Source organism: Sturnira hondurensis, unplaced genomic scaffold (assembly GCF_014824575.4).
Source record: "Sturnira hondurensis isolate 20B ecotype Veracruz unplaced genomic scaffold, ASM1482457v3 Scaffold0013299, whole genome shotgun sequence".
NCBI classification, from domain to species: Eukaryota; Metazoa; Chordata; class Mammalia; order Chiroptera; family Phyllostomidae; genus Sturnira; species Sturnira hondurensis.
Window position 1 is genome coordinate 9,787,731 of NW_028085930.1, and position 25,122 is coordinate 9,812,852.

The following is a 25,122-nucleotide window of genomic DNA, read 5'->3' on the forward strand; positions in this document are numbered from 1 at the left end:
TTCTTGTTCACCTGTGCATGCCCAGGTGGAGCCTAAAAAGGAGCAGGTATTCAATAAATATCTGAAGAATTAATTTTGTTGTATAATCTGTCAGGCAAGACTGCTTTCTCCATTAAAGAAATCCACCTCACCCAGCACGCCAGTTTCTTCAGGGATACATATGTTATCAATCTTGCATCAAAAGCAATACTCATTCCTTACGGTGCTTACCAAGCACCTCTGAATTTGCACCGGAAATGCCCAACTGAAATAATCCACTTCCTCCTTTAAGAGGGCCCTAGAAGGCCGTCAAACTCATGTCTCCTCCTCCTACAAAGTCATATGTATGCACCTGAAAAGCATGTTTATGCAACAGGATGGGGGGAAAAATCCCAGCTGCTGCTAAGTGTAGCAGGTACTGATGACACACACACTTTTTATTTATCAGGAGATCTGAACGCAGAACGGAGGCAATGGCTTTCTACACATACCGACAGTGGCCTGCAACTTAGAGCCAGAATCACCGACCTTTTCACACCAGAATTGCTTCGGAAAGCGTTTCACAGGTAAAATTCAACGGGCCCCCTTTCTTCGGAAGCATTGGTGAAATCTGGACAAAATACTGGATCAAGCCTCTTCCTAAAAACTCTTTGAAGCAGTATCGCTAGTAACAATAATTAGTAGGGTGCACAAGACATGAGTTTGTGTTCTGTTCCATTTTAACCAAATTGGATAAAAGTTACTGCCACTACCACAGCGCTGCTTTTATGAACGCCTGTAGGAAAAAAAGTAACTGGGTTTTACTTTGACAGATAACAGTCATCATCAAGGAATGTCATCTTGCATCCAGGCAGACTTAAGTCTCTGAAATTAACGCCTTAAACACCACACACACACACACACACACCCTGCTCGGCCCGCAAGCCTGAGTGTTGTTTCTTAGACTGGATTTGGAATAGCTGGAAAAAAGGCAAGATGACTTTTTATGTTAAGAAAGAAATGCAAAGAATGCCTTCCCTCCTCTTATGCATCTAATCTTATTACCTCCATTAGTGAATATTTAACAGTAAACATTAACACTAATAGCAGACTTGGTTGCATTATCAAAAGCAACGACAATACAGGAGATGTATTGTATCTGCTCTGCTCAGAAAAGCTTCAAGCCATTTCACACATAGTATCTGATTTATCTTTAACCCCTCCCCCCCCACCGCCAGCTCTGTAAAAGGGTATTTATCTGGGGTAAAAAACATCGTTTATGGCAACCGATTTCCTTACCACTCTGCATCTTCTGTTTAAAAACAGGGTCTGTTTCAGCACATGTCCCAACCAGAACCTCAACTTAAAAGTCATGCCACTGACTTCCTTTCATGAGTCTTAAAAAAAAAAAAAAAAACAACTCTCAGCAGTTACAGAAACTAAAAACAAAAGTGAAACACGGGTAGGAAATTCGATAAATTCACAGTGCCCAACAATCGCTGTTGCCCAAACAGAAATTAAATAAATAATACACATATATTCTCCGTGAGGACTGTGCTCATTAATACAATTTATTAATGAATAGTGACAGAAAACAACAGAAAAGTATTTAATCTAATAGTCTGGAAATTATATTGGGAGAACAGCTGGTTTCGCAGAGGTCGATGCTACCTAGTGGAGCAAGGAGCAATTTTCTAGGAAAGAAAAATGTTTTCATGCCCTACAGCACACACCATTTCCAGGAGAGGAGGTATCTATATTCAGCACAGGATAAACTCTGAGCCTGGCGCATTGACAAAACTGGGAGTACGTGGCAGCCATCCACACGGACCCAAGTTCAGACCGGGTCTTCCGAATCTGAGCTAGAGGTCAAACAGCCCTATTTTAAAACCAGCAGCAAATGGAAGCCAACTCTGTACTCCACTGGGTCATTAGCCAACTTTCTTGACCTTGGCAAATAAGGAAAGCGGTTCCCAACAAGTGATAGGCAGCATGATCTCAATGCAATTTTCAACCCCCAGGCCCCAGGAGACCTGGGCAGCAGCGAGATGGACAGGCCACACGGAGAAGGAAGACCCAAGTCCACGCTGTGGCCCTGCAAGGCAAGCCTGCCATGTGACCGAGCTTCCCCATCCACATGACAAGACTGAAAAACCACCTCTGGAGCTTCGAGGATCACTTGAGAAGAAGTACGTGAAGCTGCATGACAACCCAGACAGCACAACGCTCAGTTGCTGTTCTCATGCTCACAACCTATAATTCAGCAAACATATGGGTAAGTTCTCCCTAAAGCAGAGCCCTATTGAAGGGGAGGCCATCGCGACTGGGGTCTTCAAATGACAGCTCAGAGCCTACCGAACCTCAAAGCTGGACCTGAAAGACCTATGGTACAGCCAACATTGCATAGGGGCGAAGGATTTGGAGAAGGCAAGTCTCGGTTCTGATTGTAGCCCCATCACATATTTGCTGTGTGACAGTGGGCGTGTTCGGTAACCTCTCTGAGCCTCATTTCCTCATCTGTAAAAGCAGGATCCTCTGAGGATAAACTTATACTAATCATGGCGTGTGGCTCATCAGCTATTACCACTGCTGTTACTGTTACGATGTTAAGGTTATCCTCATCATCCAAGCCAGCTGCTCATCACCCTTGTCACCTGCAGGGATTCTCGGCAAGCCCAGGTGGGCACAGGGGCAGCCCTTCTGCTGTGGAGACGAGGGGCTGCACCTGGAGGATCCCCCCTCAGGGATGAGCTCACAGCCACCCCTCTACCTCAGACCTGGGGGAACCCTCTGCCTTACGCTATAACCTCATGGACTACTTTGGGGCTTCCTTTTATCCATCCACCTTCTCCCTTTCATGGCCCCTGACATTTTGCTTTAAGGTTGGTTGGTTGGTTTGTTTTATCTGAAAAAAAAAAGCCATCAACATCAGTGACTTTACGTTTAATTCTGCTGAAGAGCTGCAAATATTGGAGGTGAATTTGTTATGTTCTAAAGCCGCAGGTATCATATTTAGAGAGAGGTGATAAACACCTCATTACGATGGCAAAACAAACACTTCAGGGCACTCGAGGCTCCATCTGAAGGAACCCCATGGTCAAACCCACTTTAAACCAACAATCTTTCTGCACTTCAAATAACCATCCCATGTCCCCGGCTCTTTTCCATAGCTTCCTATGTGGGGCTTCCCTGTAACGGGAACCCATACCTGAAGGCACCTGCAGCTGCGTGGTACTCCTAGCCAACTCCCTGACGCAGCACTGACTCAAGCTCAGTCCCTTAATGCTTGTGCTAGGTTGCCAACTGTATGTCATTCTATGGGGCCTGATCAGGCTGGCAAGGGCAGTGCAAATGAACAGAAAAGGGGCGCAGGAAATAGAGGTGGTGGAGACCTAATTAAGGCAAAGTCTTCCAAAAAGAGCCAAGGAGGAGGCTGGATCACTTGACTGTCAGGGCCAATTGCAGCTGGCAGACCTGCTTCTACGGTGGAGTGGTTAGAGACAGAGTGATGGGCCATGTAACTGACAATGAGGTCCATCTCCATGTGGGGATGTATGTGCTGTGTGTGCTGGCCAAAGCCATAGTTCGGAATGCCCCTGAGCTGAGCTATGGCCTCCTGCCCTGGCCAAGTGGGAAATGCACAGATCCTCAATAACTGAGGCTCCAGCCAAGAAGGGACTGTCTCCAGACCCCAGATGCCTGGCCACAAACTTCTTGGCCAGCAAGAAACTGTCCCGTGGACCCACCTCTTCATTCCTCTTCCTTCAGAGGAGCCCAGTAACCTGCCAGTCAACACTCACTTCCACGCATGCAGCCTCTCATCCCCAAATCCATCCTTCCCTCCTGTGCCCTCCTCTGTCCCCCTCCACAGTGGCCAATCATCCCCAAGGGCTGGGCTCTCAGAGAAGAGAGCCTGGAGGAAAAGAAGCTTTTCCTAGACAGTGAAGGAGAGTGAGGACCCAGATACACCACGGGGGTGGGCAGGAAGGGCAGCTCTCCACGTGGAGAAGAGTACATGCAAAGGCACAGGAGAGAGAATGCATGGCTCCACTTCAGGAACAGTGAGTAGGTTCCTGGGCTCCCTGTTGGGAGAGCAGGGTGAGAACGGACAGGAGGGAGCCAGCTTGAGAAGTGCCAGCTTTCCTCAGGGACGGGCAGGTAACACTTTAGGGTGCCTTGGGGGATTGAGTGGCCACTGGGGACAGCTGGGTTTCAGTGACAGTGGAGACAGGGAAGACTCAGATACGGAGGATGATTTTGGCTCCAGGAAAACATTTTGGCCCTGGGTCTAACCCAGTGGTTTTCAACGTGGTCCCCGTAAGAGCAATGGCAAGTGGCAACAGCACCTGGGAACCTGCCAGAAATGCAGAGCCCTGGGCCCCAGCCCAGACCTACAGAATGTCAAATTCTAGGGGCAGGCACTCAGCAATCTGTGTCCTAACAAGCCCACCAAGTGATTCAGATGCTGCTAAAGTATGAGAACACCTGTTTATACCGGAGCATCCCAATCGATACCATGTCACACATACTCTCAGCACGCAGGGGAAAGAGAGCAGCCTTCGGGAAGGGGGGCAACCTGCAGGAGACCCACACAGCCCCGGGGGCTGACGGGAAACAGAATCTCGGCACATGGCCCACCTGAGCGTAACCAGTTGGGGAACCACACTTATACCAACCACCTGGCCCTTCACAAATGCATGCTCACTCGTTCTCGGCCACGCTGCACACTGGCATCACCCATAGTTTCAAAAATACTGTCTGTGTTCCCTTCCCCAAGATTGACTTACTTGGTCTGGGGTGCAGCCTGGGCATGGAAATCATTAAAGAAAAGTTTGGGAATCACTGTGTCAATCAGTATCTATTTAAGGAGTATGGCTTGTCTTTCCAAACACATTATAAGCTACTTCACAGCAATGAATTAGGAGTTGGTCATAACATACAATTAGGTGTGACAGTATTTACTGAATTTATTTTATACTTTAAAAAAATGTCACCCCAGCCCTGGCCGGTGTGGCTCAGTTGTTGGGCACCCTCCCACAAACCGAAGGGTCGCTGGTTTGATTTCCAGTCGGGGCACATGCCTGGGTTGGAGGTTCGGTCCCCCCGGGGCGCATGGGTAAGGCGCACGATCAAGGTTTCTCTCCCACATCATTGTTTCTCACCCTTTCTCCCTTCCTTTCTCTAAAATCAAAATTTTTTTTTAAATTGCACCAGTACCATTTTTTCCCTTCTATCTCCACTCAGATAAAAGAAATTTGCACTCCACCTGGTCTTTGAAGGCTCTCAGAGTGTGATCCCCAGGGCGGGAGTATCAGCATCGCCTGGGAACTCCTTACAAATGCAGAGTCTCAGGCCTTGCCCTGGACCTCATGAACCAGAAACTCTGGGCCCCCAGCCTGGGATTCTGGGTCTCAACGAGTCCTCCAGATGATTCTGAATCACCCTCAAGTTGGAGAGCCATTCCTTCAAAGAAAGGATTCATCCTAGAGGCCTGTAGTCTTTCTCTGAAAGTGAACATTATTTCGGATGCTATCTTTCAACCTGCTTATCCGTGCCCCCTTCCCAACCCATGAAACCCACAGTGCCAGGATTTATACCTGGCCATTGGGCACCCACGGTCTTAGCCGCAAAACACCTCAGTCTGTTCATTTTTAGACACTAATGTAAGTTGTGATCCTTCTTCTTATATTAGTCTTTTTTTTCCTAATTGGGAGGAGAGATGAAAAGGGCAACTTACACAGACAACGATTATCAACTGTTTCTGCAGCTGGGTTTAGGGCTCCAGTGGCCCAGACTGGAAGTTCAATAACAAATGGACCCTGAAATGATCGTTGCACAATGCGCACGCACGTTTTGAAGAATGAATGTTGTCCTCTGTTACTATCACGACCACCCAAAACTGACATACAGAGCTTAAGACTAAAATGCCTGCAGCCAAAATCCCAGGAAGAGCCCGGTCAGCAAATGCCGAAGGAAAATTCCCAAAGGTCAGCTCTTAAAGACCTCCTAGACAGGAAAACCACAAAGATGGGAATTTAAAAAATGTGGCAATGAGAACTGATCCTAGAAATGGTAACGTGTGTCACGGGAGTGCTTTACAAGGAGGAATGTGAGAAGAACCAGCTTGAAGGAAACATGCAATAATGCATGAATTCCTTTCCAACATTTTCACGGTGAAGCCCTTCCATTTAGCATAAACTCACCGCGGTGGGCAGGAGGTTCAGGGACTAAGAGAGCCCTGAGGGACGGGGCCTCGGTTTGGTAAGATGACCGCATGCACTGCAAACATGCAACCGCCTAGAGGCCCAGGACGAGTTCCTTTCGTAACATCTCCAAACTCAAGATCTCCATTTCCATATACCTTGGAGGTGACTCCACCCGCCTCATCTGGTTGTGGTGAGCTGGTTTAAAATGAATTAATACAACACTAGGTGCTGAATAAACAGTAACTCTAATTATTACATACAAAAAAGATGAAGTCACTACCTCTCGCACATTTTTGGAAATGCAGAACGGTACAACGGTACTCTGGGAAACAGCCGGGCGGTTTCTTACAAAGGTAAACATACGCTTACGAAACAACCCGGCGATTCCGCTCCTGTGTATTTACCCAACAGAAATGAGAACATATGTCCCCACGAGGCTTCTTCACAAATGTTCATAGCAGTTTGTTTGATAATAGCCCCAAACTGGCAACAGCCCAAATGTTCAACAGGAGAGTGATTAAACAAACTGTGGCAAAACCAAACAATAGAATATTCCTCAGAAACAAAAAGGAGTGGGCTCTTGCCACGGCATGGGAGAGTCACAGAAGCACTGTGCTGAGCTGAAGAAGTACGACACAAAAGAACCCCTACTGTGCGCTTCATTTCCATGCTGCTCTAAAAGAAGCACAACGAATCTGCAGTGACAGGAAGCAGATCGCGGTTGTCCGGGGCAAGGTCTGGGGGAGACAGATGGGAATACTCTGGGGAGATGGAGACATTCTGCATCTTTAGTGTGGTGGTAGTTACACAGGTGTTTACATTGATCAAAACTCATGAAACCATAGTTACTAGGGGCATATTTTATTTTAGATAAATTATACCTTTATACAGTTATTTAAATAAATACTCTCAGAAGCAATCAACAGGCCTGACAAGTTGGCACTGAGCTCTCTTTCGTGTTCAGTACAAGAATTCAGTACAAGCAAATCCCATCCTCCTCTACTAGCCACTCTCTCCCTCACCTGCCAATCAGACCCTGGGACTGAGTCCTCATCCATCTTGACCCGGCCCACTTCTCTGGTCCGGGTTGCAACGTGCTCAACTGAGAACAGCTTCACCTACTGCCTGATCATTGCAATGGCTTCCAAATGGTTTCCTTTCACCCAGTTACACCTTCCATCCTTCTTCATTCTAAACCCAGAGCGGGCTTTCCAGAACATGAATTTAATCAAGTCACCTCTCCCCACTTTAAAAACCTCAGTGCTCTTGAGAGGACCTAGACTCCTCAATCCAAGACCTAAGACCTTTAGTCATCTGGCCCCCACTTACTTCTCCCAAAGGCCATACCCTCACCAAACTGAACTGCTGCCAGCTACCCATGTGTACATTTTGTCTCTAGGTTTCGGTCCCTCCCATAGGTTTCCCCTTTTACCTGAAAACATCATCTCCTTCCACCCTCATTCTTCTGCCTGGCTAACTCCAAATCCACCTGCAGAGCTCAAGCCTTCCCCGACATACACGCCCTTCCAAAAGGACTGGGGGCTACCACGTCCCCTCTATCCCCATCACTTTAGCATTGAGTACTACAATCACCTGGTTCTTCATTTTTAAGAGACTTTGAACCAATCTAAACAAGTGGACTAGACCATTGAATTGTGTCCCTTCAAAATTCAAATGTAAAAGCCCTCACCCCCAATGTGACTGTATTTGCAAAAAGCAATTTAAGTTAAAGGACGACATAAAGGGGAGGGGCTCTAATCCGACAGGATTAATGTCCTTATAAGGAGAGACATTAGAGAGCTCGCTCCCTCTCTTTCTCTCTCTCTCTCAGCCACGTGAGGACACAGCAGGAAGGTGGCCTTCTGCGAGCCAGGAAGAGAGCCCTCACCAGGAACCAACCACGCTGGCCCCCTGGTCTCGTCCAACTCTTTCTACCTTTAACTCTGAGAAAACAAACGTCTGGGGTGTAAGCCACCCGCTCTGTGATACGTTGTCCTGGCAGCCAAGCTCAGACAACCGGGATAAACCTCTTGTCTGGTTCACTCTTACATCCTGTAGGACACAACGCCCTGGCCCCAGATCGGCATTCAGTAAATATTTGTAGTACCGATGAACTGCTTTTCATGGTCCCAGGAGAACCCAAGGTAAACTTTCACAACAAAACACAGTACATTAATCTGAATTACAGCTGTGGGTTCAGGGTTCAGGAGGAACCTGAATTGTCCTCCCTTGAAAACAGACGAGAGCAGCCCAAGAGAACATTCCACGGTGATAGACGTGCTCTCTGTCCGCACCATCCAGCACAGCAGCCACGGCCACGTGCAGCTTCTGGGCACCTCAAGTGTGGCTAGTGTGGCAGAGGAACTGAATTTTAAATGTTACTTAATTTTAATGAATTATGACATTTAAGTAGCCACACCACTGGTGGAGGCAGAGATGGAGCTCTGGGCACTGGCCTCATTGAGCAGATCACTCGCTGTGCCGACTGTCCCCGGCACCCGGCACATGCAAAGAGCAGCTGGTTCTCATGCAGCCGACGCCGGTGGTGTTACAGTGGCCTTGGCGCAGAGAAACTGGCAGAACACACACATACTATGGGACAATCGAGGCACCGTTCTGCAGAAATTGCAACGCTTACGGGCCTCCATCTGCTGCGAAACCCATCAGAAGGCAGGTTCATCCCTTAGTGCCCAGAGTTAATTGAAAATATAAGGCCCAATCATATCACCCAGAATTTAGATTTCTGGCAGCTCATGTGCTTCACTGCGAGAGTCCTACTGTTCTTCGTGTCCGCCAGTTCTACCAGCGAAATTGCAGGTTCCAGTGTCATCCACAACAGCACCGAGCTCTGAGCAAGGCACAAACAAAACAGTGTTAACTGTAACCTTGATGTTTTAAAAACCCACATGGTCCCCTTCCCATCTAAGCCACGAGGCAGAATGGGGCCAATACCCTCTCCCCAACTTATAATTCGTTAAAAGTCTGATGAGCATCTTCTTTGGGAAAAATATGCAGATGAAGTGCTACTTAAAAATCTCCTGTGGCCAACACCATATGGAAGAGGAATATTCTTATATTCCTCTCAGTGATAATGCAAGTCTCCTATCAAGAATGTTCTAATTGGTGTTTTTTTTAAAGATTTTATTTATTTATCTTTACAGGGGAAGGGAAGGAGAGAGGGAGGGAAACATCAATGTATGGTTGCCTTTCGTGCGTCCCCTGCTGGGAGTTGGCCTGCAGGGAACTGGCCTGCAACCCAGGCATGTGCCCTGACTGGGAATCAAACCGAGATCCTCTGATTCGCAGGCCCGCGCTCAATCCACTGAGCTACACCAGCCAGGGCTAATTGGTGTTAAGGCCTGTTTGTCTAGCACCTTGTAGTTTATAAGGCCGGAGAGCTTCGATGCCCAGGAGGCCTAGGCTCAAAATCTGCCCTAGTCACTTCCTACCATTGTATCTTTCAAAAAGTTACTTACCCTCTCTCAGTGTCTGTTCCCTCAACAGGAAAAAAGGCATGAGGGTACCCATTCACCTCACCATAAACTGTGAGCACAGAATGATGTAAGCCACACAAGGACAAACGTCCACAGCAATTTAATTTGTAAACACCAAAAACCAGAAAATGACCCAAATGTTTATCAGCAGATGAAGGAAGACAAATTGGTACATCCATAGAAGAGAATACCACTCGGCAACAAAACAGGAATGAACTACTTGTTGGCAGCTGCCTTGTCTGGTTTCAGGAGCTATAACCACCCCCATGGCTCCTTGGATGAGTGAGCGACCTTTGGACCATAAGCCTCTAAGGAGACGAAGCTTATCTCCCTGGCAGGGGCACCACTTCTCCTTTTTTCATAACTGACTCCATATGCTTGATCAGTTAGCTAATGACAGGTAAGGTTCCTCAAGGGAGGATTGACCTAAGACAGGCATGATCACATGGAGGCCCCAGGGAAGGACTTGGGGAGCTATGGAAAAGGGGGTGATGGGCCCTCACCCCTTGGCTTTGAGGAAGCCTGACTCCCCTGAATCCTAGATAATTCTCTGAAAATTCCTTGACTATCTGCCTCCTCTGCCTGACGTAAGCCTGAAACAATGACAGAGGGCGGTGCAGCCCTGTGCTGGAAAGGGCGGGCTCCCCGGGTGATCAGACCTGAGTGAGGATATGTAAAACTCTGTGAAGCCTGCTTTGCTAAGAATGCTCTTAGTTAAATGACGAAGGTCCAAGCAGGAAATGAGTTTGCTTCCCAAAGTTCTGTAGCCTTTTAGCTGATAGACCCTAACTCAGAAGAAGCCCTAATAGTTCTTTGTATGCTATCTATCGTTTGATCCTTACTGCCTGACAATGAATAGTAAGTTGTGCTTATACTCTTGTACAAAGTAAGCAATGAAAGCCTGTCTAGGCAAGGGTCAGCGTGGCCTTGAGAGAGTGGCCTGCCCCTCTTCCTCCACAGGACTCGGTAGTCCGTGTGAATTTGTCTCGAATCCCATCCATAACGCCGCGTACACTGCAGGCCAATGCCCACGTCAGCTGGCACTCAAACAGGGACCCGAGGATTCGAGACCTGCTTCAACCCAGAGGCTACGAGCTGTCATTGTGGACCACACACCAACTTGGTTGGAACATGCACATCGGCCCAGGTGAGGGCCCACGCCCCCAAGTGCTGTTTGGGAATGTCGTGGGGTGTGTTGGATCACAGAGGAATAGGGGTTTTCTTCCTAGGTCGCCCTCTCTTGTGACCACTTTGCAACTGTACCTTCCTTAGGAAGCAGGAGCCTTGGTCCCTCTCCCAAGCATTGGCTGACCAGGTCTAGGTTTGGGAGGAAGAGCAAAGACTTTCCCTTTAATCAGCTTTAAGAACAGCAAGCAGTTACAGGGCTGTCTACAAGCACATCAGCAAATTGTTTCTTTCAAGCCGCCTCTTGCGGCCTTTTCGATGTTGCCTTTTCTTTCTGTCTGCCTGCACAGGGAAAAGCAGATAGTGAATGAGTGTTTCGGTTTCAACCGGACTCCAAAGGTCGCTCACTCAGCCTTAGCCATGGGGGGGGGGGGTTTTAAAGCTCCTGAAACCAGGCAGGGTGGCTCCCAACAACTATTGACACACCCAACAACATAAATGAATCTCAAAACAAGCAAGCTGAATGGAAGAAGCCAGACCAGACTATTTATAGAAAGTTCTATAAAATAAAACCAGTGGCAGAAGGCATGACAGAGGTCAGATGACTGGCTGTCTAGGAACAAATAGGTCGGGAAAAAGGAGGGATTGCAAAGGAGCAGGAGGAGACTGTTGGGCTGAAAGGAAGGTTCTGCATCTTGATGGGATTGGTGGTTTCACAGGCTAACACCGTAAATACCTGCAGTGCCGTCGGCTTAAATTATACTTCGACAACGTTGAAAAGTTAGGGGGAAAAGCAGGTCAGGAATACAATGCCCCATCGTAGGACGTGGCACATCGTAGGCTCTCGACAAACGACGGGTCCATTCTGGAGCAATAACGAATAATCCCGTTAGAACTTCCGGAAAAGAACTTGAGAGGCCGCCAGGGAAACGAGTCAGCATCCACAGCCTTCACTCAGAAGGCTTACTAGAACAGGACTAGTCGGACCCGCTGTGCTCAGCCAGAAAGCGTGAACGAGAAAGGAGACCAGAAAGGTGAGCCAGGCTTGCTGTCTGCCCAAGAAAACCCACATGTAATATACAACGTATTAAAGTGTCGTAGGATGATCCTGACAAACCACTGACATACAGAAAAAGGTAATTCTGGCAGGATGGATGTCAAGAAGCTGCAGGAGTCTGGTGAGCAGTGAGCGGGTGGGGCAGGCCCTGGGCCAATCAGGACGCTGAGAAGTGAGGGTCCTGGACGGGGGCAGGAGGGAAGCAGACAAGGTCAGGGCCACAGCACATGTCTCCTGGAGACCGTTGCGGGAGGGTCTGCCCAGGGCCAGACCAAGCTGCAAAAGGCCCTGAGCACCAGCAGGAACCCCCACTTCAGCCACCCAGGGGAACCAGACCCAGGGTTCGGCATGAACGGATTTGTGTTGGGCACAAACAGGCCCTACCTAGAAGGCCACTGAGCCACTTGTTAAGAGTTCTGACATTCATATCTTTCAACTCAGTAATTCCTAAGGAAATAATCAGAAGTATGCACAAATATTTATGTCCGGCATGGCTTATCACAACATTATTTATGACAGCCTGAAGCCCAAAATAACTCTAATATCCACTAAAAGGGGACTGCTAAATAAATTATGGTATGCTGAATGATTAAATCATGTATGGCCATTAAATCGTATTTTGGGAACATATATGGAATGACAGGAGGCATGCCTCACTATAAAATGTTAAGTTGCAAAAACGCAGGACACAAAAATATACATTGAGTATTCATTTGACAAATATTTATTAATATCTACTGTGTGCCAGGCATTGTTTTAAGCACTAAGATAGAGCAGAGGATGAAACAGACACAGTCCCCACGCTGCACTCATGAAGAGGGCTTCTATCTCCTCAGGAAGGGAAGCAGGCAACAAATACAGAAACAGATAATGGTAAGCAAAATACAGCAAGTAAGATGGTAAGAAGTGGTGTGGAGAAAATCAAGGGGAGAGAGGGGTGGCGGATTGGAGGATAGATGAAAATTTTTATTTTATTTTCCCCTGCTTTTTAGAGAGTGGGTGAGAGGGAGAGAAACATGGATGTGAGAGAGAAACATAGATCGGCTGCTTTCTTGCAAGTGCCCTGACCAGGGATCGAACCTGCACCCTTTCAGGACACTGCTCCAACCAACTGAACTACACTGGCCAGGACTAGGCAGAAGTTTTAAAAAGTCAGGGAAAGTTCCACAGAGAAGGGGGTAAGGGTGCGAGTGAAGGGTAGGTCTGGGAGGACTTCTAGGCAGAGGAAATAGGCAGTGCCAAAGCCCTGAGGAGGCCCCGGGGCTCCTAGAAACATCAAGGCACAGGGGCAGAACATGCAGAACAAACGGCAGGAGAACAAGGAGAGAGGGAAGCCAGGGTCACGTGGGGTGAGAGGGGCCAGGGCAGGATCGTGAGCAGAAGGGCAACGAGAATGGCAGGACAAGGGCCAATGAAGGGAGGTCAGCTGGGTTTTTAAAAATGTTTTCCTAACATTTTATAATGGGTATAAGTTCATTTCATAATCAGAAAAACAGGCGATTCAATCAAAAAGAGCACAACGCAGAAAACTGTGGGTGCTTCGAGCAGAGCACAACAAAGCAGAGAGACAGACAGGGAGGTGGGGGAAGCAACGCAGATGGTGGGCGATGAAGCAGCGAGAAGACAGGAGTCAGCACCAGTTAGTCTTGTCAATAACAGAGGGAATAAACCACAATGATATACATAAATATATATATATATATACACACACACACACACATATATGTATATAAAGACTTGCCCCATAATTGCAGCACCTTGACAATCAATTTTTAATATCTCCATATATTTCCTTCCCATGTTTCTTCCTATGCACCCTTTTGGTTTTTCTCTTTAAGCATTCTAAATCCAATGCCTCAAATGTTGTGAGCCCTCAAATATTCACTGAACAAGGAAATAATAGATAACCAGACGCTCCTAATAATTTTGCGTTTGGATTTGTTTGTGTTGTATCAGCTCTGCTGCAAGCATTTTCAGAGGTAGCTTTACTAGGCGTGGGTGATGTGACGGAATGGAAACTGTGGCTGAGGACAAGGCCTGGTCACAGAGGACGAAGGTGTCAAGTTCGGCTGTTTAGGAGGATGGTGGTGACATTACTCATCACGGGGGCCAGTAGAAAGCCATTGCATGAGGCAGCAGCTAGGGGTACAGTTTGGGGGACTCCGAGGGGTACACAGAGGGTGCCCGCAGTGACACCCAGCTGGTCATCCCTCTCCGGACTCCCGAAGCAGGTGGAGCCTCGCTCAGCCTGGAGGTGGTCACCACAGGAACCGTCCAGGAGGAGGAAGAGGAGCGGCAGTAACACTGGTGACCCTGCTAGGTGCCACACACTGAGTTCGCCCCTTCTAATCGTCACAGCTGCCCTAGGAGGAGGATATGCATTTGCTCACTGGACAGCTAAGGACGCTGCAGACCCAGCCACGGGCCCAGCTACTTCACAGTCGAGCCGGGACTCACACCCGTGAGCATGAGGGCTTGTTCCACGAATTCTCTCTCTGTTACTGGAAGCTTAAAACACTGTTACTTAAAGTCCAGGGAGGAAATGTCTTAAGATGCTTTAGTTTTGTAGCGCTTGGTTTTTGCTCCCAACTTCCAGGCCCCCCGCCCCCTGCTACCCCCAAAAGGAAGAAGGCTCCCTTCCTCTTCTGAAAACATACTTCACATGTTCTCCAACCTACAGTGGCAGCGTGTTGAGCTTTTCCCCATGAGTATGAGTCTTCTCTGTCACCAGGCAAGCCGCCCCAGGAAACCTTTTCCCCAGAGGCCCAGCCCCATGCTCTGCACAGTGAGCGCTCAGCAAACGCTCTGGGATGATGTCATGGGCCACCCCACCTGCCAGTCACCCCGGTACCAGTGGGGTACTGGTAGTGGTAGGTGACCCGGAAACCCTCTGGCTCAGGCGAGGCAAAGCCAAGCCCAGATGGACCAGCACCCTTGAAAGGTGCAGAACAGTGGGCAGGTGAACTTGGCTGGATGGGCAGACAGTGTCGGTAGTAGATAAGGCAGATTTCCCTTTCCATGTGGCTTGGCATGAAACACCGTCTGCAAACGGGTTGGCCCACGGGCCAAATTCAGCCCACTCAGGTATACTAGTTGGCTCACATATGGTTTTAATTTGCTGTCATTTCAATTAGTCACTATCTTTTAAAATGGGAAAGGGTTTCCCATAAAAAATCTGGATTTCTATAACAGCCCCCTTGGGGACAGGCCCACCCCTTTCAGTTTCCCACAGCCCGCCCCACCCTGCCCACCTCCCCAGTAGGTCCTGGTCGGTCGCCCCACGCCCCACACTGACCAGGCAGCCTCAGCTGAAGACCCTGCCCAGGGCGAGGCTGCAGTGTGAGGCTGGGCCCCAGCTCACCAGGCACCAGGCACACCGGGGTGCCTGTACTCACCGGCACTCAGGGTCGTGAACTCCAGGAAGCGGTATTCATAGGACACATCTATCTTGGTTTCCACCTGAGGCCTCTTCAAAGTCGAATAGATATTTCCAGGCCGTTTGTCATCACGTTTCTCTAACTTGTTCAGTCCGCAACCCATCTCAGCAGCTGCCAGCAAAAGGGGAAGAGGAGGGAGTTGGAGAGTGATGTTTTTTTGAGATTTTGCTTTGAAACACCATAGCATAAAAGACCTCATAATTCCCTGAAGAACACATTAAGGACCTCAGCCGTTATGGTAACTAGAGTATAAGTTAATCTATGGCCAACATACCAGGTGACCTGTGCTCAGCACCCAGGCTGGCTCCTCTTCTCAAGATATCACTATCAGCTACCCTGTGATTTTTTTTTAATGTCACCAAAAGCATACCTGCTCTATAGCTTTTTTTTCTTTATCTGAGGACAATACTACCTCAGAGTGCCTCAGTTCCACTATGTCTGTATATGTGATTTTAAAACGGGATCTAAAAAGCCATACAGTGAACTACAGTGTCAGCCCACCTTAGAGACAGAGGGGGAGAGACAGGGAGAGAGAGAGAGAGGTGTTGCCTTCACTGTGGCTAAGAGAAAATAATAAGTTGTTGTTACAATTTCCAAACTCCAAAGTCCCTTCTACCCTCAACAGTAATTATTTAGACAGGAATTTATATTCATGAAACATGTCTGAAAGGAGATGGTAGCACTTTTATGGGCCTTGTCTACAGGTCCCCATTTTTTCTTTTTTATCCCAACCCCAGAAATAATACCATGCTTCCACGCTCTTAGAGAGTCATTTTAGACCAACATAAAAACTGGCCGAGCACTAATAGCAGGGCTAGAGAAATTGGAAGCAGAAATCCCGTGCATTCGAGTGAAGATGTGTAGCCACAGTGTGAAGAGAAAATGGGGAAATGTTAAAACAATGTGCACGTTAGGGTGGCTGAGCTTTCCGTCTTCCAGGGGGTGGGAAACAACGAAGGGTCTTCATTTCTGTGGGCAGAATGACTTTCACGAAATGACTTGTCACCCCCTCCCCCTCCCCAGACTTCGGGGAAGGCATTTTCCTCTTGTGTGCCGCGCGTGACCGATGCTTCCCCCTCCCTGGGGTGCTGGTGCCGCCATCAGAACATATTTCACAAAAAATTTTCACTGGCCAAGAATATCACAAACAGAAACGTGGTAACCGCTTCCTTTTAGAGATAAGAATTTCCTTTTACTCCATCCATTCACAAGGTGCCCAGCTTCCTAAGGCAATTTGGCAAGGTCCAGAAAAACAAAATGAACCTCAGAAAAGGTGAGGGGCGGGGGAGAGGGTGGCGTAGCGACAAACCAGGATCTACTTTTCAGTAAGTAAAAAAAGTCTAGAAGGATGGATGAGAACAGGAAGGCTTACTTATGCCTTAATAAGGGAACATTAGCGTCCAAAGGGCCGGAGCAGACATGATTTATGTGCAATCTGCATGAACTGATTACTTGTAAAATACTCTACTTCTGCAAAGTTAATGGCTGATTTGTACAGAGGCTGCATATTTAACTGCTAAAAAGCAAGCCGGCTGGCATCTGCTCGGACAAAGCAGAATGAAAATGGAGAGTGGAGGTTCCTAAGTACTGGGGACTGGGTAGCCCTGGTGAAATGAGCACTATTACCACCAGAACAGAACCGGAAATAACCCAGAGGTTCACCCAGTCACTCATTTCCTGAGAAGGACGGAGTGTTTGAGAACCTCCAAGAAGCAGCTTCTTCTTCAAAAATCCTCCCATTCTTGGTATCCTATTAGGGAAGTCCCAGCATTAGAGGTTCATTCCTTTGAAATCAGACTCGCTCTACCACAGCATGTCTTTGGGCACTACAAAAACCTCCATAGGAAGGGCAACACACTAAGCTCCAGGTAGCCACTAACACTTTAGTCTGATTAACAGTAATTTCTTCTATTTAGGACTGGTTCCCTGACAGCAGGAAAAAAGGAGGAGAGGGTTACTCAGATGAGTAAGAAAGACTCAGCCAAGGCTGGGCAGGTGGCGGGGGAGGGGTGCCAAGGAACATTAGGAAAACTCTGCCAATTTGAAACTTTGAATTAAAGTTTCAATCAGACTGTCCCAAACTTGAGGTCTCTGCCAAGTTCACTCCAAAGGGCACTGTGCTTGTTTCACAGGATGTGACGCAACTCTAGGCAAATCATCTATGCAACCAGTCAGAGATAAGATAAAACAGTACCAAACAGTTACAAAACTGTACTATCAGTGAATCGGTGGGATCGCAAATGTTACAGACTCATTTCTTTGGAGTGTGTGCAACCCTGGTTAAGCAACTGCTCTTACAGCACAGGTCTCTCTGGAAAAGGAGACACGCTAAGAAGTTGCTGGCCACCAAAACCTGAGTGTGAATGCGCACCTCTCATTCTTTTGTGTCCAAGACCCTCCTGGCACACCTGCGTCCCTTTCTGTTCATTCCTTCATTCGTCCACCAATGCCCACTCCCATCCAAACAGAAAAGACTCTTATATCATTCCAAAAATATAGTGGCTATATTCAGTCACTACTGTGCTTAAGTAAGTCACAACAATGCAGCTCACAAAAAGAGGGAAAATAAGACATTGTATAATAGTGCCTCACATCATTGTAGAGTTTCATAAACTTTACTGTTCACTATGGGAGGTGTCCAAATCATGCTCACATTAGAATCTCCTAAGATGCTTGGGGCAAAAGCTGGGTTTGGGCCTTTGAGAGGTGGGAAGGGTGAGGGGAACAGGCTTGCCCGACGCAGGCAAGATGTTCTCTGGTGTGGCAGCACACATTCCCTCCTGTCGACCACATTCAGGCCCATCTTCCTCAGGGGTCAAAGCCTCTAGCTAGTCAGGCAGAAGGTAAATGACAAACAGGAGGGTTTTTCAATGCAGTCCCCAACCCCTCTGACACTGCTGTTACGCAGGTGGGGTCTACATCACCCCCTCTGAGCCTGGGCTCCATGACTGCCTGACCCACAGATCGTGGCGGAATGACATAGCCAGTTTCTGGATCCGGGATTTAAGGAACTGGGAGCGCCCGCTGCCTGTGTTTGGGATGTCTACTTTTGGAACCCAGCCACCCTGCCGTGAGGAAGCCCAAGCAGCCCCAAGGAGAGGCCCATGTGGAGAGGAACCGAGAGCCAGCACCAAGTTGCCAGCTGCCTGGCCAGGGAGCCCCTCTGGGAGTCAAGCCTCTGCTTCAGTGAAGCCATTGACACCACACGGAGCAGAGACAGACTGTTTCCTTCAAGACCTGCCAAAACAGAAGATTCCTGAACAAAATACACCAGTATGGTTGTTTTAAGGCTCTCGGTTTTAGGGTGATTCATCATGCAATCTGTAACTCACACCCCAAGTGTGCTCAAAATGACCCCGGCCAGCCGCCTTCTTGGTCAAGGCCCCGGGGAAGCTGGCCTGCAGCGAGGGACCCTGTTTCAGCCATTCGCCCGCGGGAGGATATCTAGGTTGTTTCCAGTTTGGGTGGAGGAACAGAGTGGCCATGAACATTCATGGAGAGGTTTTTATGAGGCGTAAGTTTTTTCATTGGGTAACACCTAGGAGCGGGATTGTTGGGCGGCAAGGGACATGCAGGGTCTTGTCAATGAAGAACAAGTCCCTTGACACACTCAGGGTGGCCAGATGCTGACCGGAGGCATGGTGGAAGATGAGACCCTCTTAGGGACCAACAGACTGGCCCCTCCACCTCCAGTTCGCTCTGCAGTATCAGTTCACTGAGTAAAAACTTGAGCAGAAGTGCCACACACAGTTACTTCTCCTTTTGTTGTTGTCTTCTGCTTTGTGAAGGAGATATGCTAAAATCACCTGCATGTAACTAAATGTTCCCAGTGCTTTTCCATGGCCCGTCCACTCCCTACTGCTCTCTGCCCCCTCCAAATTCCTATAGTCACTTCACATTGACACCTACTGTGAATCAGGTTATATGTTTTATGTGAGTTGATTGTTGGAAAAGCTTTGATTATTTGACAATCATTTGGAAGGCTTTTTTTCCTTCTTTTTATATCATTGTCTTCCCAGAAGACATCCCTGGAGCCATGCGCATGGCGTGGTACCTTGGTAGCATCAAGTTACCAAGAAAAACCATCCATGCGCTCTTGAAAGGCAAAAGATACAGAGGTTGTCTTTTCCCATCCCTGTGGTAAGACAGCAGGAAAAGAGCCAAATACACTTAGGCCCTGGCTGGAGTGGCTCAGTGGATTGAATGCCGGCCTGTGGGCCAAAAGGTCACCAGATCAATTCTGGGTCAGGGCACATGTCGCAGGCCAGGTCCAAGTCTGGGGCCGTGTGAGGGGCAACTTATCAATGTATCTATGGCACATTGATGTTTCTCTCCCTCTTTTTCTCCCTAATAAATAAAACCTTAATTAATTAAAATTTTAATTTATTTAATGTTTAATTGATTTAATTAGATTATATTAATTAAATTAACCTATAATTAATAAAACATATAAACCTTAAAAAATATATACTTAGAGTTATCTGGCAGAAATTGGCTGAAAGTAATTAGGAACCAGGTGCTGACTAGGGAAGAAAATAAAACCATCCCTGGGAAGCCCTGAGGCTCCACTGCAATGAGAGGATGGACACTGGACATTGCAAATGACCAAAAAGCAAAGACCCCTCAGATACGACATTCTGGAAAATCAGTTCTTTCCACATTAAACCTAGAATGGGGTATGTCTTTGGTACTTGGTGGACCAGCTTCATGCAAAAATTGTCAGCTCCATGAGGGAGGGAACTTATGTTCCAAATGCATGCATTCATTCATTCAACGTGCGTTTGGTAAGGTCTGCTTTGAGTCAGGTGCTCAGTTAGGAAACATAAAAAGGGGAAGAGCAGGGCCTGCCCTCAGGGAGATGCAAAGTGGAAGGAGGAGAAAGACAGCGAGCAGATAGGTGCACACACAGCAGCGAGGCTGGCTGTCCGGGAAATCTGGGCGCAGTGCAGGGCACTCAGGGAAAACTACTGTGACAGAAACAGAGAGCACATCACCCCAGACCTGGCTCAGAGAAAGCTGATCGGCAATGGGGCGTGATGTCCTGTGTCATTTTGAATGTTGAAATTTAATTTTTTTTTATTTTAAAAGGATTTCTCATTTGTTTCGGAAATGCTTCCCTTTTTAGATGCCCATAAAACACTGAAAAAAACCCCACCCAAACACTTCAAGAAATATCACCTCCTTAAAAGATGATTTTTCAGCGAGGGTTTAAAAAACCTTAGTTTAAAGATTCATTTTTTTTCCTATCAACTAGCATGCACACATTTAAATAATGGGGGCAATAAATGTAGTTATATTTTCAAATACAAATTAGTTTCATTAAGAGTGAGCCCTCATTTAGCACACTTGCCGCTAATCTGAGGCAAACTGTAAAACTAATTTAAACAATTGCCAACAGCTCATGACAAGCAAGCAGAGACAGGGCAATTATGGGCAATGATGCTGGGTGAGCTCATTTTTTATTTCTACACTCAAATCCCGTATTTGAAGACGGGAGTGTGTTTAGTCTCATCCAGTCACCCAAAGTAAGAACTGATGACCCAAACTGGTAATATTTTACAGAATAGGGTTGTCACTCTCAACCCAGAAATGTAAATGGAAACTTCACAATTCAGTCCACCGATTAGAGGGTGTCAAGCGAAATCTCAGACAGAAACCCAGGGATAACTAAAATTCATGGAAAGTGCTCCTGATTCGATGCTGAGTGGAAGAACTAACCATCTATTTGAACCCGTATGGTTATGTGGAGCCCCTTTGCAACATCTAGGTGTACAACTATATAAAAATCCACATTGTTTTGTAACTGGCAGGACACAGGCCACAATGCTCACAGAACTTCCCCCTGGCTCACGAGACTGTGGGTGACGTTCTTTTTACAGTTTCCTCTATTTTTTTCAAGTTTTCTGTTGTGCATGCATTATTTTCCTAGTTGAAAACAGGAAGAGGATTATAGCTTGGCCCTCAGTAATCCTCCTGATGAGAGACTCTCATCACACTGAACAGGGCTTACATCTGTAGAGCCGGTGGGATATTGCAGAAAGGAAGAGTGTGATATAGCCAAGGCTAGGCTATAGGAGACCCATGGGCTCTACTTTGCATTCTCTGAGATCGCTCAGAGAGCGGCCCTAGTAACCCTATGGAGAAGTCCCCAGGGCGAGGACCTGAAGCCTCTGCCCAGCACCCACCTGGAAGCATATCCTTCAGCTCCAGAATAGCCTTCGGTCCACCGATATTTTTTAAAATTTTTATTTGTTGATTTTAGAGAGAGAGAGAGAGAAGCATTGCTTTGCTGTTCCCCTTATTTATGCATTCATTGGTTGATTCTCCTATGTGCCCTGATCGGGTCCAAACCTGCAACCCTGGCATATGAGGTCTGCACTCTAACCAACTGTGCTACCCGGCCAGGGCCCAGCCGACATCTTAACCACGACCTCAGGAGAGACCCTGAGTTAGAACCACCCAGCTAGGCTGCTTCTGGATTTCTAACTCACAGAAACCCTCTGAGATAATAAATGTTTATTATTGTTTTCAGCTGCCAAGTTTGGGAGTAATTTGTTACACAGCAAAAGATAAGGAATACAAAGGGTATTTACATTATCGAAAGAAAACACTTGCTTACCACCCCGACCCCACCCCCACACCCCAGCCGAGTTCTTCTGCAGACAACCTCTCTGATCTCCTCCTAGCCTACGTCACAACCCCGCTCAACGAAACACCTGCCACTCCAAACGTGGTGCTCAGACGGGTGGCCCTGGCATCCCTGGGAGCCTGCAAGAAATGCAGAACTCAGGCCCCACCCAGGCCTGCGAATCAGAATCTACTTTTCAAGAAGTGATTCAGTCAAGTCAGAATCTCGGCCAAGTTTGAGAAACTCTGAGCTACGACAACGGTTCTCAATCTTGGCTGCACTGTGGGATCATCTGGACAGCTGTTTTATAGTCCTGATGCCCAAGCATTTGGGGGTGGGGACCAAGCGCCAGTATTTCTTAAAACCCCCTAAGTGATTCTAACTGGCAGCCAGAGTGGAGAACCAGCTCCCTAGGAGCAAAGCCAGTCTCTTCTCCCACTCCTAGGCCTCTCCAGTCTCCTAGCACCCAGGCTCCAGTGGGGCCCAGGGTCTTTCATAAGCCTCTTACCCAGAGCTGAGAACCACAGTCTAGAAGGACATGGCCCTGCTGATTCCCTTGGTTCCCCACCGTCCCAACTCCCGAGTCTCTCTGTAGCTCAGACGCTCCCTTCCCAGACTCTCTGCTGCCTCCCAAACACAGGTGCACCCAACACCTCTCTCTCCAGCCCTCCTTCTGTCACTTGCTTAATATTATATTCATTATAAACCACCGACAACATATGGATACAGATAAAAACAAGACATCTACATATCTGCTACCTGGATCCCACAAATGCTTGCATTTTCCATTATTTGCTTCACGACCTCATTTTGGAAGAAATATGACCTTTCGGGGAAGCCCTTCTGACCTCTCCTTTCTCCCCTACCCTTCTGTCTCGGCCCTTTCAGTCCACGTATCACACCCAGAACAAGACAAAGCAAAGGTTCCGAGACTCTCCAGGGGCACCTGACATGTAACAGGCACCCATGGTGTGTCTTGGCACATTTTTCACGGCACTCCTTAGAAAAAAAAATAATACCTACAGTTCTACTGACTAAGCAGTCACATCCAGACAACTTAATACTTACGTCCAAACAACGTAGTAGGCTCTTGAAAAAAAATAGAACCCAGAAATTGAAAGAAAGAAACTTTTCCCTTCATTCTTACATTACCATGACGATGCCCTCCTGGGATGGGTGCCTCTGCCAGGCACGGAACAGCTTCTTAAACCCTGGAATCACCACTGCCTGGTCCACTGTGGCTTTCTTAGCCAACCCCCCAAAATCCAGCTTTGCGAAGACATGATGTCCTCGAAAGGAACGTGGTGCTGTCTCATGGTGAGATTGCGAACTACCTCAAGCTAGTAGTGAGCGTGGGAATCCAACACACCAAGTACCACTGTCTTTGCCCCGGAAATGCACAATACCCCCCGCCCACTGTGCATTTCCCCGTAGCACCTTGGGGTGCCTTGGTACAGAGTTTGGGAACCTCCAATGCCTGTACTCTTGCATGGGCTCAAAACCACGGCATGGATGCCCTGGCTGCCCCACGGCTCTCGTCGCCTTTCTCACTGGCCTCACTTTCCCGCTGTAGGTGAGAACTCCAGTCTCTCCCCCAGCCCGTCTTCCCTCCAAGTCTAGGTGGACACACACAAGGGCCTGTGGCAACACACTCACCTGGAACTTTCCCGGCACTTCCAGATGAACATGCCTGCCCCTAAGAGAACGCCACGTTTTGCCTGTTTCTCCCCATTTCTCATTTCTGTGGATCGTACTGCTGCCCTCATGATATCCAGGCTCAAAATGCCAGGGATAGGCCAGCTCCTGCCATCGTCCTGTCCTTATTCTCACCTGACCAGGTGCCAAAGGCTGGTGGACGTTTTCAACTCCGCCACTTCCTTCTCAGGCCAACCCGCCATTTCAGGACTGTCAAAGGCCTTCCTCACATCCCGCTGTCCTTGGTCTCCCATCCATCTGACTCCTATTACCAGCTTTTGCCAGGTTAACCACTCTGCATCGTGCAAGCGGCTCAAAGAACAGAAGTCACATCTGCTGCCAGCCTGCAGTCCTGAACCTCACCCCAACCTCCCTCCTTCCCAGCCCCATCTCCCATCGTTCCCCTTGCTGCGCCATGGAGTCAGGTTGGACTACGCCAGTGCCCCCTTTTACTCGATTCCTTTACCTCCACTGCACCCACCACCTGGCACTCTCTTCCTTTCCATCTTGACCCTCTGTTTTAGGGTTTTCCAGAAAAACAGAACCTATAGGCCAGGGTGTATGGGGAGGCGGGGGGTGTCTATATACAGAAACTGTACAGAGAAAAGGTGGGGCAGAATTGCTTTAAGGACTTGGCTCATGTCACTGTGGGGACTGTCAAGCTGGAAATCTGTGGGGCAGGCCGGCAGACCACAGATGCAGGAAAGAGTTGAAGCTGCAGAATTAAGTCCCGAGGCAGTTTGGAGGCGGAATTCCTCCGTCCTCAGGGGGCCTCAGCCTTTTCTCTCACGTCCTTCAAGTGACTGGATGAGGCCCATCCATATTCTAGAGAATAATCTACTTTACTCAAAGTCTACTGAATGAAATGTTAATCACACCTAAAAAACACCCACAGCATCACCCACACTGGTGTTTGACCAGACACGAGGTACCACAACCTGGCCAAGCTGGCACACGAAAACCGTTACGCCTTCCTTTACTGAGCATTTGGGGCACGCAAGGCACTGTCTTAAATGCCGGGGACACCAAGGGAAACAAGAGACAAAAATAATAATAACAAGGCCCTCGAGGACCTTACCTTCAGGAGCAGACAAACAGACAACAAAAAAACTAAGAAATGAAGTTCAACTTTAAAAGTTGAACTTCAGCCCTGGCTGGTGTAGCTCAGTGGATCGAGCATGGGCCTGCAAACCAGAGGATCATGGTTCAATTCCCAGTCAGGGCACATGCCTGGGTTGCAGGCCAGTTCCCAGAAGGGGACCCACGAGAGGCAACCATGCACTGATATTCTCTCCCTCTTTTCTTTCCTTCCCCTCTAAAGATAAATAAATAAAATCTTTTTTTAAAAAAAGTTGAACTTCAAATACAGAAAAATAAGGCAGGGAGGAGGGATAGCAAGTATAAAGGAAAGTGGTACATTTTTTTAAAAATGGGTGATCAGGGAAAGCTTCACCCAGACGGTGACAATAAGCAAAATCCTGAAGTTGACAGGGGGAGCCACGGAGTAAGGGGGATGGTGCAG

At 47.9% G+C, this 25,122-nt stretch overlaps 1 protein-coding gene across 3 annotated transcripts in view; it reads right to left on the reverse strand.

The window, feature by feature from the left end:
• Positions 1-25,122, reverse strand: part of RFTN1 (raftlin, lipid raft linker 1) — a 188,673-nt gene that overhangs the window by 156,348 nt on the left and 7,203 nt on the right. For all 3 annotated transcript variants that reach the window (XM_037061356.1, XM_037061355.1, XM_037061354.1), the window contains exon 2: positions 15,236-15,388. In XM_037061356.1, the coding sequence (XP_036917251.1) occupies positions 15,236-15,380 (145 nt within the window). In that variant the 5' untranslated portion in view covers positions 15,381-15,388. The remainder of the gene's footprint in view (positions 1-15,235; positions 15,389-25,122) is intronic.